Source organism: Paralichthys olivaceus, chromosome 16 (genome assembly GCF_024713975.1).
Source record: "Paralichthys olivaceus isolate ysfri-2021 chromosome 16, ASM2471397v2, whole genome shotgun sequence".
Lineage (NCBI taxonomy): Eukaryota > Metazoa > Chordata > Actinopteri > Pleuronectiformes > Paralichthyidae > Paralichthys > Paralichthys olivaceus.
The window spans coordinates 8,463,389-8,479,609 of NC_091108.1; the positions used below are offsets into that span (position 1 = coordinate 8,463,389).

General features: G+C 42.3%; 3 protein-coding genes across 8 annotated transcripts in view; 1 reads left to right on the plus strand and 2 right to left on the minus strand.

The window, feature by feature from the left end:
• On the minus strand, window positions 1-6,888 carry mcm4 (minichromosome maintenance complex component 4). 4 transcript variants are annotated; one of them, XM_069511769.1, is made up of 18 exons: window positions 6,873-6,888; window positions 6,638-6,763; window positions 5,759-5,836; window positions 5,473-5,631; window positions 5,222-5,385; window positions 5,008-5,109; window positions 4,812-4,907; window positions 4,472-4,567; window positions 4,055-4,193; window positions 3,666-3,886; window positions 3,406-3,526; window positions 3,017-3,276; window positions 2,391-2,756; window positions 2,177-2,304; window positions 1,607-1,814; window positions 1,290-1,518; window positions 783-916; window positions 1-595 (listed from the first exon to the last, which is right to left on the minus strand). In XM_069511769.1, coding segments are annotated over exons 1-18 (2,724 nt in total). In that variant the 5' UTR covers window positions 6,874-6,888; the 3' UTR covers window positions 1-499. The 4 variants fall into 4 exon arrangements, with proteins under 4 accessions (XP_069367870.1, XP_019967410.2, XP_069367873.1 ...); XM_020111851.2 differs by lacking the exon at window positions 6,873-6,888 and having other exon boundaries at window positions 6,638-6,830; XM_069511772.1 differs by lacking the exons at window positions 6,638-6,763; window positions 6,873-6,888 and adding an exon at window positions 6,442-6,466.
• A 3,060-nt stretch (window positions 6,889-9,948) lies between these two features.
• cebpd (CCAAT enhancer binding protein delta) lies at window positions 9,949-11,438 on the plus strand. The gene has a single exon (XM_020113654.2). The coding sequence runs from the start codon at window positions 10,213-10,215 to the stop codon at window positions 11,110-11,112; it is 900 nt and encodes a 299-aa protein (XP_019969213.1). The 5' UTR covers window positions 9,949-10,212; the 3' UTR covers window positions 11,113-11,438.
• Window positions 11,439-11,491: 53 nt separating this feature from the next.
• Window positions 11,492-16,221, minus strand: part of spidr (scaffold protein involved in DNA repair) — a 30,249-nt gene continuing 25,519 nt past the window's right edge. For 2 of the 3 annotated variants that reach the window (XM_020111977.2, XM_020111994.2), the window contains 5 exons: window positions 15,450-15,644; window positions 14,236-14,329; window positions 14,029-14,143; window positions 12,977-13,033; window positions 11,492-12,023 (listed from right to left, as the gene is read on the minus strand). In XM_020111977.2, the coding sequence (XP_019967536.2) occupies window positions 11,904-12,023; window positions 12,977-13,033; window positions 14,029-14,143; window positions 14,236-14,329; window positions 15,450-15,644 (581 nt within the window). In that variant the 3' untranslated portion in view covers window positions 11,492-11,903. The remainder of the gene's footprint in view (window positions 12,024-12,976; window positions 13,034-14,028; window positions 14,144-14,235; window positions 14,330-15,449; window positions 15,645-16,221) is intronic. The other variant, XM_020111986.2, reaches the window with a different exon arrangement.

The following is a 16,221-nucleotide window of genomic DNA, read 5'->3' on the forward strand; positions in this document are numbered from 1 at the left end:
TTGAGGCAGCAACATTTTATTTTCTCTACTAATAGTCAATACAAGCTAGAAGTCAAAACTGGAAATAGTCAAGTACTGAACTTTGAGAGTTTTTAGAAATCTGATACAAACACAATATGTTTCAAGCTTTATTACATCACAAAAACAAAAGTGAGACTCAGTGATAATGTACAAGTTGGAAGGAAAGAGCTTTTTGTACCGTCAGAAAATAAAACATCAAGAGCATCAATGAAAACATTAGAAATGAAAGCACGTTTAAATATGAGCTCTATTAATTGTGAGGGTGTTTTTATTTTGTTCCCATTTTTTTTTTACTTGAATGACTCATCTGGTGAATCACATCTCAAAAATCTATTTAAACATCTAACAAGCCCAGAAAACACTCGGTGCTTCAATTATACAAACTTTCTTTTTTAACAGCACGAGAAAAGAGGTTGACACGGGACAGGATTTATTAATTATTATAAGGGACTGTACAGGGTGTAGTGCAGGGTGCGTCTCAGGCCAGGAGACGAACCGTCTTTCCAGTAACTGTCAGGTAATCCTCGTCAGACAGCGCCCGGAGCGCCTCATCGAACAGCTCCTTCGTGATCGCCTGAAAACAAAGCGAAGAAGTCACAACAGGAAGTGGTCGCGTTGTAGATGGAAACGTCTAAATAATAATGGTAATTTTCTAAATCGCATTATTTAAAAACTGTTTCCACCTTTGCTTGAAATAAAAAGTTAATTAGGGCACAGTATTGACAAAAAAAAGTAAATTGAAAAGTAGAATTAATATTTACAGTTTCCGACTGTCCTCTGAGGTCATCCAGCAGCTGCTGGTATTTTATGGCCGGCATCTTTCCCTTGGCCTGGATCATTTTCTTTAGAGCTTGGGCAACTTCCTCCTTACGCTTGCGGGCGGTGGCGCTCATACCTGTGAACAGAAATCAACATCAGGAAATATACCTCCTACACATTTTCTAATGTCACTTAGGACTTTGGCTATTGCCTCTTTTTCTTCTCATTTGATTGTTTAACAGATTAAATGATTGAACACATTCAGTTTCAGACTTAATTCCTAAATAAGGAAACTGTCCTGAGTGATTAACAAGAAAACTACCATTGTACAGTTGACTTATCTGAGTATGAAAATCCAGACCAATGATTTAATATAGATCATTTTGTTTTTAATCTGAGCCCAAGTTCAGGTACCACATTACAAGCCTGCCTTTAAAAATAGCTGCTACAATTCAAACTGTATCTCAGCAGTGAGTCAAAAACATTCTCCAGGCCTCAATCTTACGAACCTGTTGTGAGAATAGAGATGTCAACAAAACCTGTCCTGGGGTCTGTTGCTGACTGTTTGAGAGCCTCGCGGTGGAGCCGCTTGGCCTCCTCCACGTCGATCGTCTCCACCTTCTCCGAGAAGCGCACTTTAGCGTGGGCCTCTGCCAGGCGGATCAGGGACTCCAGCTGTCGGGGGTAGGCGGACACCATTCCTCGACCGCTGCCGATCTTCCTCATGTCCACGTAGGCCTGTGGACCAACACGCGCAAGGTCATCGAAGGTTATCAAAACAAATCCACATCCATGTTCCTCATCACGTTGAGATACGTGAACAAACCTCAATGAGGGCCTGGCCGGCTTCTTCACTCAGTCTTGGATTGATGTTGGTTCGTGCGTATGCGATGTAGTCCTTCAACACGGTCATGTCGAGGTACTCCTCCTCGATCTGCTCCTCGCTCTGGTAGTACAGCGACACCAGGTGGTGGGCCAGCCTGCGGTCATACGCCTCGTCTTGAGGGTCCAGCATCAAGAAAATAAGGTCGAATCTGGTGGCGTACGAAAACAGTAAGTTAAAAAACAATAATTTGAGAATAACTCATTAAGATCTCATGAAAAGAAGTTAGGGTTGGATGTCGATCAGTCGCATCTGAGAAACGATTTTCTCAAACTGTTTTTATTGATCATATGCAGGTAACAAGTGTTTCTAAGTAGAATAGGTATAAAAACCAAAGGATGCTCAAAATATCCTACAAAACCTTCACTCGTTTGTGAGATACTGTGCAATAAGATAAAATATTTAAAGAGGGGGTTCACCAAATTCTATCAACTGGGACTTAGATTTTTAAAATTAAGCAACTTTTCACTTTGACCCCAGATCTCCTCCGATGAGATGACAGACAATATTCACCTGGACAGCAGCGTGTGTGGCAGTTGGATATTCTCGATGGTCGTCTTCTTCGGGTTCCACTGAGATTCAATCGGGTTGGCGGCGGCCAACACAGCGGTACGAGCGTTCAGCTGGCAAATGATTCCAGCCTGCGGAGACATGGTTCACGTGTTGGATCGTTCGGTCTCATATGTTCCTTGTTTTTCTGCACGTGTATGAAATGAATCACATGTACCTTGGCAATAGAGAGGGTCTGCTGCTCCATGACCTCGTGCAGCACCGAGCGCGTGCTGTCACTCATCTTGTCGAACTCGTCGATGCAGCAGATGCCATTGTCGCTGAGCACCAGAGCTCCTGTCTGCAGGACCAGCTGCCGGGTCTCCGGGTCCTTCATCACGTAGGCGGTGAGACCCACGGCGCTGGAGCCCTTTCCTGACGTGTACTGGCCGCGGGGCACCAGGTTGAAGACGTACTGCAGCAGCTGGGACTTGCTGGTGCCAGGGTCTCCGCAGAGCAGGATGTTCACCTCCGCACGGAAGTGGCCACGGCCGGTCTGACTGAAGTCCTTACGGGTGCCGCCAAACAGCTGCAGCAAGATGCCCTGGAAGGAACAGAGAGTAGTTTCTGTCAAACTCTTGTTAATGTGCTGGATTGGATGCATATTAAAAATTCCAGAGCCCTGAAACTAACACATCCTTAGAAATAGAGCAGGTAAACTCCACTCATTGTTTCCTGCTGCAAAATTTAAAAAATTGTTTGTTCCTAAAAATACATGTTGGCCATTAATTCCATTCACCAGGCGTTGTCACGTGTGAAACAGTTTGTGTTACTTTCTCTTCTTGCATCCGTTTACACACAAACCTTTTTGATGTCCTCGTGCTCGTAGATACTCGGCGCGAGTGCAGAAGAGAGGCGTTCGTAGACGTCCGGCTTGGCCGCCAGCTCCTTCAGCGTCTGCACCCTGACTTCGGTGAACAGCTTCTGATCGGCATCATCGTTCAGACTGTGGAGACGCTTCTCGTCCGTCTTGCGGAAGTGGATGGCGTCTATGTGGGTCTTGTACACGGACTTCACGTTGCTCTGGCGTGGGTGCACGCGCATGGGGACGGCTCTGTAGACACCTGCAGGGACATTTGAGAAACTGTTCAGTGATGGTTCAACAGAATATTCTATGCTACAGGACTTTGTCTATTTTAAATTGTGATGAAATAAAAAAAATAATACGAGGAGATAAATAGATGAGATGTTACCAGTGATGTTTATTCGGTCTCCTGGCTGCACTTTGTCCACCAGGTCGTTATGAGCGTAGATGATAGTTGTGTGTGGAGTCTGACCGGCTGGCATGTCTTCAGGGGACTCCTGAATCTTGATCTGTTGCAACAGAAGATCAATAAATGAACAGATGTTGTCACCTCAGCAACAACATGTCACCAATCACCACCTCACATATTGTGAGATTAGGTGTGACTGACTGTAAGCAATCTGCCCCTCAACCCCACCCAAGTCTCACCATCTGTTTGTCTGAAAAGGCGGAGCGATTGTGAACGAGCGCCAGGCTGTGGGTGGTGTTGCAGTGGCGACACACAGCCGGCTCAGCGATGCGCCCGCGATCCACCTCCACGCGGGTGCTGTAGGCGCACACCTGGCACTGGAAGAAAGCCTCCTGCATCTCGGGGATGAGCTGCGAGGTGCGGATCACCATGCCGCTGATGGTGATTAGCTGATCGATGTCTGCGGAGGCAACGCATACGGCAACACAGAAGCTTTAGTCTGAAGCCGATACCTCACGTTTTATCAAAACAAGGGCGGATCTTCACAAAAATCCCACACTACATATGGGAGGAATATCTTGCCCTAATATGTGTGATGTATCAAATCCACATTAACATATCCACGCACCTTCTGGGTTCAGGCTCCGCATGTTTCTGGTTTTCAGAGCGTTGTAGGGGCGAACTTGGATCTGGTATTCCAAAATGGAGTCTGGGAAACGCTCAAAGAAAAGTTCGTTGACGGCCATGTCGAAAGTGGGAATGACTTCCTACAGAGGAAACAAATGATTCAGTTATTATTATCAATGTGTCAAACAGCCACACAAGTAACTATGAATAACATCAAGCAGATAGTGTGACACCAATATTCTTAAAAGTCAATTGCCACTGCATTCACAACTGAATTCTCTAAAGCTCAGAATTTGAGGAATTAAAAGCTTAAGTCAACAGGTTTTCTATTAAAACTATAATTCATAAAATATTGTTCTGTGGCTATTGAGACAGGATTTCTGAGAGAATTACGTGGCTATAAAATAAGGGACTTTACCTGCGGGTAACAGATGAGCTGCCTGTAAAGTTCTGAATCAAAAGACTGCACATGTAGACAATTCACATTCAGCACCGGATCTCCAACAACACTGATCTATGGGAGAAAAAATTAATTAATATTAGATTTATTTATATCTCATAATATAAATCTGAGATTTGTTGCAATATTATGATTTAAAATATGAACCAAAGCAGCACAACCTCTATTTTCCCTCATTCTCCTCTCAGCTCATTATTCAAAAGTGACCAAAACGTAGCTAAAATAAATGACCTGATTTAAACCAGTGTTTTGACTGGTGGTATCGTTACTTCTCCACAAAAACACAAACATACACTACCTCTTCCAGCTTCTGCATGTACAACGGCTCGTTCAGATCCAGACCAGCGTTCTCGTCTTCCTTGGAAGTCGGGTCAATGAACCTCTGCAGGAACCTCTGGAAGCAAAACAGCACAAAACGTGCAAACGTCAGCTCTGATGGATTCAGAGTAAGGAACATATCATAAAAAAGATTTTACGTGCGATTATGTTCATACCTGAAACTTCTCCTTGCAGATTGCAACGTTGACGTCAGTCCCCCAGATCACCAGTCTCTGGCCGGCGTTCGGTTCGTTGGCGGCTGCACCGTCAGCACTCGGCTGCAAACAGTTTTTTTGTGGTTTTAAATTTCAAACATAGTTTTTTTGAATCCTGCCTGATACAAATATAATGATTATTGTCAATAAAACTAATCGAAACTCATTCACTGACCGGCTCAGACTGGAGATCAACCTGTGGAGCCTTCCTGACCGACCCCAGGTCAGGACGCTGTCTGGCCGGGGTGCCACGCACTCCGCTGCGAGGGGTCCCTTCCACCCTGGAGCTGGGGGTCCCGTACATGAGGGGGGAGCTCATGTCCACGTCATTGGGTAAGACTGTTAGGAAAGAGATAGTTGAAACACCCCTGTTCCTCTACTGAACATCGATCCACAGTAAATTACACTGGGCACAGTCTCACGTACCTGATGGTCGTGGGCTGGAGAACAGAGAAGCGTCCTGAGGTGCAGAGGGACTGAGCAGGTCAGTGGCCGGGGAGGTGGGCATCGGCATGAGGTCCCCGGTGGAGGAGTCCTGACCCCGGCGCCTTTGAGAGGGAGGCGAGATGGGGCCCTCGCTGGTGGCTGAGGATACACAGAACACCAGAAGACAAATGAATAATGGTGGACCAGAGACCTCATTAAAATATTAAAGACCATCTCAGAATCTTTCAGCAAAAGGTTTTATTTCATTTAGAACCGATGAACTTACGCGTGGAGGGGTTGGTGCTCCTTCCACGTTTGCGGCCTCCAGGAGTCGACATTGGAGAAGACATTGTTGTCGCAGTATCTAAAGATCAAATGGATCGAAATGAAATGAAATGAAATGCAGGGACGGATTAAAAACTACATTTGAACTACTGTTCTGAACCTACAACTGTATCTGCTGGATGTCCTACACCACGTCTGAGTTTACACTACAGGCCTGATGTGTTCATTTCTTTATTCACAAAGGTTTGAATGTTTCAGACAGTTCACTGACATGATGAAGCATTGTATGTTGACGTGCTGTTCACTAACGCATATTTGATCTTCTACCTGCTGAATGAAAAGTAAGCATGTCTTTAAATGGGACTGAAATCTGTGAGAATTGATAACATCAACACGTGACACCAGACTGCAGTGTTTTCTAATGATTAAGAATCCTTCATGATAGTACATGTTGTTAAAGTGTTTAAGTATTTAAGGCCTCGGTCCATCTTCTCTGAGAACTTTGTACATGCAGTTTCTCTCCTGTTCATTTAATGTTGATTTGCTGCAGTAAATCAAAATTCAATTCTTCAAAATAAAAGTGAACTTTCATCAGGAGACACGTGTCCTGCCTCCGCTTGTTCAGGTTTCTTTATACGAAGTTAAAACTGTGTGTTTGAGAGTTTGATAGAAAACCTTCTCCACCATTTGACATGAGGCCGCAGAGACAATGAGCTGAAACTTCCTTCCACTGATTAAACGCTTAACACTGAGCAGGAGAACAAATCTGAGTGTTTGGGTAAAATCACTGAGACGAGTTGAAGAAGCGACGCTTTGACTTCTGCACCAATGTTTGCAGTTTGGTGCAGAATCAGTGAAAACACGCTCGGACGGTTCTTACCTCTTCTGGTGTTCACGTCCTTGTGCTGCAGATCTGGCGCGAAACTGCGACTGACGTAATTTTCGCGGGGAACTTTGGACCAATGGGAGGCCGGGATGGTTCGTTTCCTTCCAGGCGACGCGTTCACTTCAGAGCGGGGGGAGGAGTCAGATTTCTTTTTTACAAATACATCTTCCATCAAACTTAATGAGAAGTCTTCATAAATACATGAAGTACTTTCAATACAACTTCATACTTATACACGTTTCCCGTGTTGATTCAAAGACTCTGTGTGTTTCCTGTGTGTGATCTTATTCACACTCTCACCCTGAACTCATTTGGTTTGGTCCAACAGGAAAACAGACCTGTTTTTTTCTCCTCGTCTTTATTGAAACTGTTCACGAAACAAAAAAATAAAAACCAATCACAGAATGTGAGGACACGTCAGAAGAACAGACTTATACAACAAATACTTGAGAAGTCATTTAAAAAAAGCTCTTTATAAATAATAATAATAAGAAAATTAATTTCAGCAACTCTTCTGCCACAAAGTACAAATAAAGAAATGCTATAATAATAAAGACAAATGTAATGATGCACAAACGAATAGTAGAAACATCATTAAATATAAAATGCACCAGAGTTAACTTTTTAATGAACATTTAAAAAATCTTATATCTATAAACATATCATTGAATTGACACATTTCCAACAATGAAGGGAAATCGTAAAATCCTTAAAACTTGAAATTATTGCAGAGATGTAAATTAAAGGAATTGCAGCAGCTTCATTCCTTCCGGGAAACACATTTTTAAAGAAATGTAAAATAAGTGCAGTCTAGAGTTTGTCTCGCAGTAAATGATTCTTGATCAGTGAATATGGATTTTACACGAAGGCCCAAAATGCAGAATAGATTTCATTCAATGACAAAACGTCAGTATTGAAATTTGAAATCTGCACAGAGACAACAGAAGGGGGCAGTGTTGGGACATTTTTATCATCTTTTATAAAATGTATTTCATTGATTAAATGATCACGTGGAAAAATACAAATGAGTGAAATGTAATTGTTTGCATTTATTCTGGAATTAAATCACAGTGTCACAAGAAAAATCATCTTTACTGATACAGTGTGTATGTGTGTGTTGTGTGACTTTACCTGTAGTTGCGTTCAACGATCACTACGTGGCGCAGTTTCCCTTTGAGACGGGGCCGTGACAGAGGAAAAGTACTGCACACTTTCCAGGAGAAAACAGCGGGGCGTTTCCGAGAACTGTCCGAACATGTGTCATTTAAGGCGGTTTTTTAAATGGACGAGATTTTTAGATTAACATCATCAGAAACATTTTGTTCACGACCCGAGGGAATAATTACCAACCTAAATGCAATCATGTCTGACTAACACATTTTTTACACATTATTCAGCACATCTGTCTATCCATCTATCCAACTATCTATCTATCATCCATCTATCATCCATCTATCCATCTATCCAACTATCTATCTATCTATCATCCATCTATCCAACTATCTATCTGTCAATCCATCTATCATCCATCTCTCCATTTATCCATCTATCATCCATCTCTCCATTTATCCATCTATCAATCAATCTATCCATCCCTCCACCTATCTATCTATCCCTCTCTCTCTCCATCTCTTTATCTGTAATGATAATAGCTTGAGATTCAAGGGCAAAATAATACTTTTTATGATACACTACCTATGAATGTCTACAACTACAGTAGTATATACACTTCAATATCTACAGTACAGATCATAACCTGTTATTATACTTGTACATAGTGGTAGTAGAGTTTCACCTGTATGTATTTCGTCTGTTGTCCAGCTCTCACCTTTGTGAGTTATAACTCTACTGTTTGTTTTACATTTGCTTTTTGTTGGTTTAATATTAGTTTCTGTTCAATTCTGTATCCCGTTGAAACTTTATTCTCTGAAGCTAAGTGGAATTTAACTACTACTACAAGTGCAGCTCTTAAGTACATATCCCATGTACTTAATTTAATATTTAAATGTTATATTTATCTGCCATAAGGGGAAAATACTGCACTTTTTACTCAACTATCAACTCTTTATTTGACAGATATATTATCATTACTTTACAGGTACAACAGAAGATATGGTAAGAATCAAATCTTCTGCAGCTGATAAAACATGATGCATCGTTAAACTACTAATAGTATATAAAGTAGTTTCAATGAGTTTTGCCTCCACGAGTAACAAGATTCAATTTCCACTTGCAATTTCTGATGGTTCTTCTGTGTGAACGATTAGAAGAAACTTCAGCTGGAACTTTTTCTTGAGGCAGATTTTATTAGTAGATCCTGGAGAGAAGACAACTTTGCTGTAATGTAAGAAGTAAAGTTTATGTTTGACAAATGTTTCACCACCACAAAAGTATGTTTTGGTCTTATTATGCCAAAGGCCCCCCACCACTTTTATACAGGCCCCCAGACTGAAAGAGAAGCAGCACGATTTGTAGTCGTTTTCCTCTTTATTGTTTTTTCATTTCTCTCTGTGAATATTTAGTTTCTCTTTGGGGTCATTTTACATGTTTTTCTGGTTTTATGTCTCATTTGTGTCTCTTTATGGTCGTTATGGGTCTTTGCAGCCATTTTTATTTTGTCTCCATGTGGTCTTTCTGTGTCTCTGTCGTCATTCTACATCTCTTTATGTCTCCTTGTGAATATTTTGTGTCTCTTCTGGTCAGTTAACATGTCTGTCGTCATTCTGTGCCTTTGTTGACATTGTGGGTCTCTCTGCAAACATTTGGAATCAATCTGTAGTCATCGAACGTCTCCTTTTGATCTGTATTTGTTCTATTAACATTTGTTTTGTTGATGTAACCCACGTGTCCCTGACCCTTTGGGCCCCTGGACCTCCGTCCAGCAGGCTAATTCAGGAATACGTCAATGTGTCTTATGAGTCCACGTGGTCCGCTCACTGGTATGAGCATGACAATCAATAACTACTATGACCTACTCTACACAGGAAGCATCTAAACTTCAGTGATTATATTTCTGTACTTTTACTTTATACAACGTCTGAAATCAGACGTTTGACTGGTGATAAGCAGATTTGTATCTTCCACCAGTGCTTGAAGCTGACATTTATAGGTGGACAAATAAAAGTGGAGTCCAAACACCGGAGCGGAGCCACAGCATGTAAACAAGTCTCCGCCATTCATACGATCATAGTAAAAAGTGGGTGGCACGAGCAACACGCCCCTCTCTCCTCAAATGGGAAGTGAAAGGACACCACGTGATCCCCGATTGCACATGACTGGCTCCTGAGAGGGCGGCATTTGTGACGTCAGCGGCGGAAACGATACAAAACACTCTGCGGGAGAACGAGCGTCTCAGATGAGTGACAGGAAGTGTGTGAGTGTTGTTGACAGCAGCAGCCTGACAGTCAGCACTCAGGGACACACAGACTCTCACGTCTTTAAAGAAGCAGAAGCTGCAGAGAGACGAACAGCGCAGCGCCATCCAGCTGCACACAGCTGTCACATCTGCGCGTCACTTCAACACAAGTTTACTTTCTTCCCTAACGCACGTGGACGAGTCGCCAGAGTTCATGTGTGACATATACAGCCTGGACTCCCACTGCGTGTCTCCACAATGCAACATGAGTTGGGCGATGGAGCCTGCTAACTTCTACGAGTGCGCAAAGCTGGGCGGCCCGCAGCACGGGGCGTGCAAGCCGGGCAGCAGGGGCGACGGGTCGGCGGAGGACGGCACCATGGTGGAGCTGAGCACCGCCGCGGCCATATACGACGACGAGAGCGCCATCGACTTCAGCCAGTACATCGAGTCGATGACAGCCGTGCCCAACCTGGAGCTGTGCAACGACGAGCTCTTCCTCGACCTGTTCAACACTGTGAAGCAGGAGAAGGCGGATTTCTACAACCTGCAGAGCTCCGTGCTGCCCGGCGGCATCCAGCCGCAGCAGCAGCCGCCGCTGTCAGCCGCGTACACGGCGGAGAGGAGGGCGGACGGCGAGCTGGAGAAGGGGGCGTTCAGCGCGCCCATCAAGCAGGAGTCCGACTGGAGTGACAGCGACATGTCCTCGTCCCTGCCCTCCCAGATCGAAACCTGCGCCCAGACCTCCGTCAGCCTCCCCACGGGGCAGCCCACCCCACCCACGACCCCGGAGCCCGCGTCCTCCGTCAGCTCGGCCAAGTCCTCCCCGAGGAAGATGGGCAGGGAGAAGGGCAAGAAGTCGGTGGACAGGTACAGCATGGAGTACCGACAGAGGCGAGAGAGGAATAACATTGCAGTGAGGAAAAGCAGGGACAAAGCCAAGAGGCGCAACTTTGACATGCAGCAGAAGATGGTCGAACTGAGCGCTGACAACGACAGACTTCACAAAACGATCGAGCAGCTCACCAGGGAGCTCTCCGGGCTCAGAGATTTCTTCAAGCAGATGCCCAACTCCTCTTTCGCGGCTCTGTCCACGAGCACAGAGAGGCGGTGACACACACACTCTACGAACTGCGCTTTCAGCAGACATACCTCAACAGACACTTTGTGTTTACCATCTGTACCAGATGTATTTTAAGCTTACCATAATGGCACTGGAAAATATATGATGTTGCTGCCATATTTTTTGTGGGATTTTTCTCTGTATTAAATTATTTTACCACTGCATTTATGACATGATGATATACCTGACATGGTACATTTTTTTTTATATAATTCCAAACTTTGTATAAGAGCCAGAGCATGATCTTTTATATAGTTTGTATGAAACCTCGAGAATATTTTTGTTTATGGAATCTACAATAAAATCATTGAAAAGTTGCAGAAGTTTCCTGTGAGTGTTTTCATAAAAGTACAACAGGAAGTGAGAAAAGTAAAGTCAGCAAAAATACATTTATTGACACAGTGTCAGTAATCTGAAATACAGAGGTAGATGACTTGGTCTGAAATGTGGTTTTTAAGACCACTTTTCAAAAATGTGGTCACACTCAAACGTTCTCCTCTGAAAGTCACATCCAAGTGGAGACAGCACGTGGGCCGCTTTGACAGACTGCATGCCACTGGCCTACCCTTGGGCCGTCAACTCCTGGTGCACAGGATCACATATCATTAACACAAACAAGACCTTGTCTTCTTGACTTCAGCGCAGCCTCAAGCTGTCAGGGAGGCCTTCAGCAGGGGGAGTTGAGGGGGAGTGGGCTGGACGGGCTCAGACCAAGGCCTGGTGTGCATGCAGAGCCTTGGAGCCTGAGGATTGATATCATTAGCTACTTGCCCTGACATCCATTAGAGGCAGATTTCTTCCAGGCCGATCCAGGGGGCAGGTTTCTTGGTGACGACTCGGACGTAAACGGCGAGGGGGCCCACCTCTTTTCCCAGGACATTCTCCACATCGTAACCTGGGAACTGAGACACACAGTCCATCAAAAATAACTCAAACCTGACACGCTGAAACGTACACGTTTATTTACTATGTCTTTACACAGGAAACTTGTCTCCCAGAATTGCAATGATTTCTTCTACTGCAGCTTTAGAAAAAAAACTTTTTATAGTTGTTAAATCGGATGATGTTGCTGTAGGAATACCTGGGTGCACTTCAGGCTTTGATCTTTGCACTCTTCATATCACTCAGCATGTTGATCTAAGAATTTATTTAGTACTCTGAGAAAGACCATCAACACCCATATCCTAGATTGCAGCTGCAATAAATCTAATCAGAGTGATTGATAGATTATTTTCAATCAATTCTTTTATCTAGAAAATGCGAGAACATTTTAAGAAGAAAAAGCCTGTTATAATTCCTCAGATTAAAATGAGACCTTTAACTTTCCTACTGTGTCAAACCAACAGTCTAAAGACGAGTCAAACTCAGTTCAAACTTCAGTTTACTGTTCATGTGACAAACCAAAGCATCTGGTCGTCTTATTATTTTAGTTATAAACGGCAAATCTTGACAGTTACGCTTTAAAAAAAAGCAACTGCAACAACTATTTGATTATCAAAACAGTTGCAGATTAACTTCATCAATGCACCAATCATTGTAGATCTATTGTAAAAACACTGTATTTGCATGGTTCTAATAATCTTCTACCACTAGGAGGTTAAATGTAAAGTAAATGATATTTCACATGGAAAACCCACATGCAAACATAAAAAAGAAAACAATCATCAAACACAGGGAGAGTAAAAGTATATTTTTGTAGCTAATTCCTTCAACAGCATGACTCAGGGATTTATTGTGATAAGCACAGAACAGATCTTTATCACCCTGACATGTACAGATGACATATTGACAGAAGATCAATGAACCATGCAGTTCAGTCCAGTGTTATGTAACTGCTTTGTAAAAGCAAACCTACCTCGTTCCCCTCCAGGGCTGCAGTGTTGAGAACAGACATGATCGTCTTTTTCTGCAGCTGTCGAGCAGATCGAAGAGAGTGGAGCCGTTAATGTCTTTTTGATTATTGTCTTGATGTTGTAAATAAAGAACAACTATTGAACTAATCACACTGTGCTCTCTGTGAGTAACAGACTGATAGACGGGGTTAAAATATATAACTGATAAGAACTGATAATTGTATCTCTTCTGCTCACTAAGTTTGTTGATTGCAAAGTGATATATTCTGCTTTTCTGCAGATGCACATACAGTGAAGGATTTGACTTCTTCAACCTTTAAATGTGCAGAATCTGATGTTTTAGCTTTGCAAGTCAATAAAATTACAGAGTCACTGTGGAAGAGCAAATTGGGAGCAGGAGAGGAGTCACAATTGTTGCACAGCAGGTTTCAACAAGGTTTGAACTAAGTGCTCTACTCACTTCTCTGCTTAAAGCAACAGTTCAACATAGAGAAAAAATCTTTTTCACAATCTTGCGGAGAGGTAGGTGAGAATATTGATACCACTCTCCGATATATTCTGCAAATATAAAGCCTAAACGCAGGGGAGGTTAGCGGTTAGCATATACACTGATAACAACTACCCTAGCTAGGGCTGGGAAATGTGTTATATTCCTCACTGTTCAATGTATATTGGACTTTTGTAATATTGTTATTTTAGAAAATTATATTGCGATAATTACTTAACTCTGGCATTTGTCTACAAGCTTGTCTAAATCTCACAGTTCAACACATTATATTCAACTCATAATACACACAAACATGAAAATGTAAAAACTGTATGAAACAGATTTGTTCAGACTGTTTCATGGCTGGAAGCAGTTGACAAGAAACTGTCCTGGTCTCCGTAAAATGCCAAAATGTGGCGTTTACACTTTGGTTTTATGTGGATTAAATAACTAGATATTCCAAGATCATCAGTGTGTTTCACAACAGTGTGTGGGTGGAACTCGGACATATCTGATTATCTATATATAACTTAGCTTTACTTAACAAACATAAAACTGTTTTCTCACCTTCACCTTTAAAGTGCAATTATTTGTTGAAGAAGAAGTCAGGAACACCTCCAGTTGAATCTTTGTGTCTGGCTTCTCCACCGCTGACTTACAAGAAACACAGAAGAAGCTTTGACTGTGAAAAGGAAAAAAAAAAAAAAAAAAAAATGAGGAGAATTTGCCATGACGATAAATATTGAGCCGTTCTGATTAATTTAGAAAACGTACGGTCTTTCAGGTAAAATCTCCAATTTGTCACTTCTGCAGTTATTACACGCAGGCCAGGAATAAGCTGTGTTCTCATCTACGCCAACTATCACCCCTGCAGACAGAAATAAAACCGTTACAATCAACATAATATTACATGCATACTAACTGCACTTTATATCTGTCTATAAAGCTGTTGTATGGCAAAGAAAAAATACAGAGGAAACACTGATAAATGATCTGCGAGTCAGTTTCAGTGTGTATACAAGTGAAACAGAGTGTGAGAGATAAATGCATCCATTTCAAATGTATCTGAGATCGCAGTGATAAATGCAGCAGAGATGTTACTCTGCCTAAAAATCTTCTCACATGACGACCAGAGCTGTTTACCCACAAATATGGATTGTATTAAGATACTGACGGAAACACTGATACATTTTTCTTGTGCTTTCAGGTCTGAGGCTTTTTCCAGAAGACACTACATGAGTGCAAAAGACAATATATTTGTTTATTTTTTTTCGTCCACCTGACCAAATATTTACGGCCGGAGGGGCCCGAACCAAGAGGGTTCAGAGTTTGATCTTTGCCCTCAACTGCGACACAAAGTCAACAGATGCAGATTATTATCTAATATGAGCCACTCGTGTTTTTTTTTTCTGCATCACATTTGGAAAGTTTTAAAGACATCTCAAGAAAGAAAACATCATGACGACGACTTTTAATGTTGCCTGAAGCAAGTGAGTTAGAAGCAGAAAAGCATTGAATTGATATTTTAACGAACACATTTCTTCAAAATCTTGGCACATCATATTTGACGTTGAGAAACGAAAAATGTACGGACCTTAAAGTATATCTCCAAATCGAAACAATCTTACTGAGGGATACTGCAACAGGCCTCTACATTTGCCTATTTTCCAATAACGCAACCCTCAACTGAACTCAACAAGAGAGCAGGCAAGATAATTTCACTGGAAAACGATATAGGGATTGACATTTCATGTGTTTTTATTCCTTAAAGTTCCAAACAATGACATCCTGAGGACAGTGAATAAGAAACAGAAGAAAGCGATGCCTTAAAACCACATCAAGACCTCTTGCTGAGCTGCAAACTTATATATGAAAAAAACAAACAAAAAAAACAAGTTTTCTTTCTGTGAGAAAAGAAAACATGGGGCATGTCTGCAGGAATCACTTCAGATTTAGACGAGCTACATGAAAACGGGGGGGAAACTGACCTGTGAGAGTACAGAGGGAGTTGGGCGTGGTCTCCAGACTCAGGGGATCCAGTCTCACAGGTTGGGGTAGGGTCTGCACCTGGGGCTCAGTCAACAACTGTGAAAGTAACTCCAGCCTTGTCGTAGACTGGAGGCTGCCTTCAGGCTCGTCGCAGAACACCTCGATAACTGACTGCTCAGCACACAGGAGGACAGCTAGATGTTAGAATAAAAAAAAAAAAAAGGGAGTTAAAAGTGAAATGTCTATAAACAATCTGCAGCATTTACTCCCCAAAGACGTTAAGTGAGTGTTGGTAGATTTTTGTGTCACAGCAGCAAAAGTGAGTAAACGTGTGTTTCCCAAGTGCAAGGTCGAGGAAATAACTGTGAACATCACAGTGTCCTCAGGCTTTGTTCACACATACACAGGTATTTTTTTAACCTTGCCTATTTATGTGTTTTGCATTGTAGCTCTGTGAAAATGGAGCTTTGGCAAAACGTTCCAAGGCGAGGATGGTTTTCAGTTTTGTTCCGTAAACAGGAAAACACATTTTTATTTAGCTTGTATCAACACTGATGTCAGTCTGGTAATAACTTAAATATTTTTTTCAGGCTTCTGATGATCATTGAACATCTACTCTACAGTGCCAGGCAGCTGATTTATAGTTTAATGTGGATGGAGATTAAGTTTAAGGACATATGTGGAGAACCCCAGGTTCAACAAAACCTATAATACATGTATATGTGTGGATGGGGCATCAGTTTTGGCCTAAGTTGTGCAGAATTGAAGAAT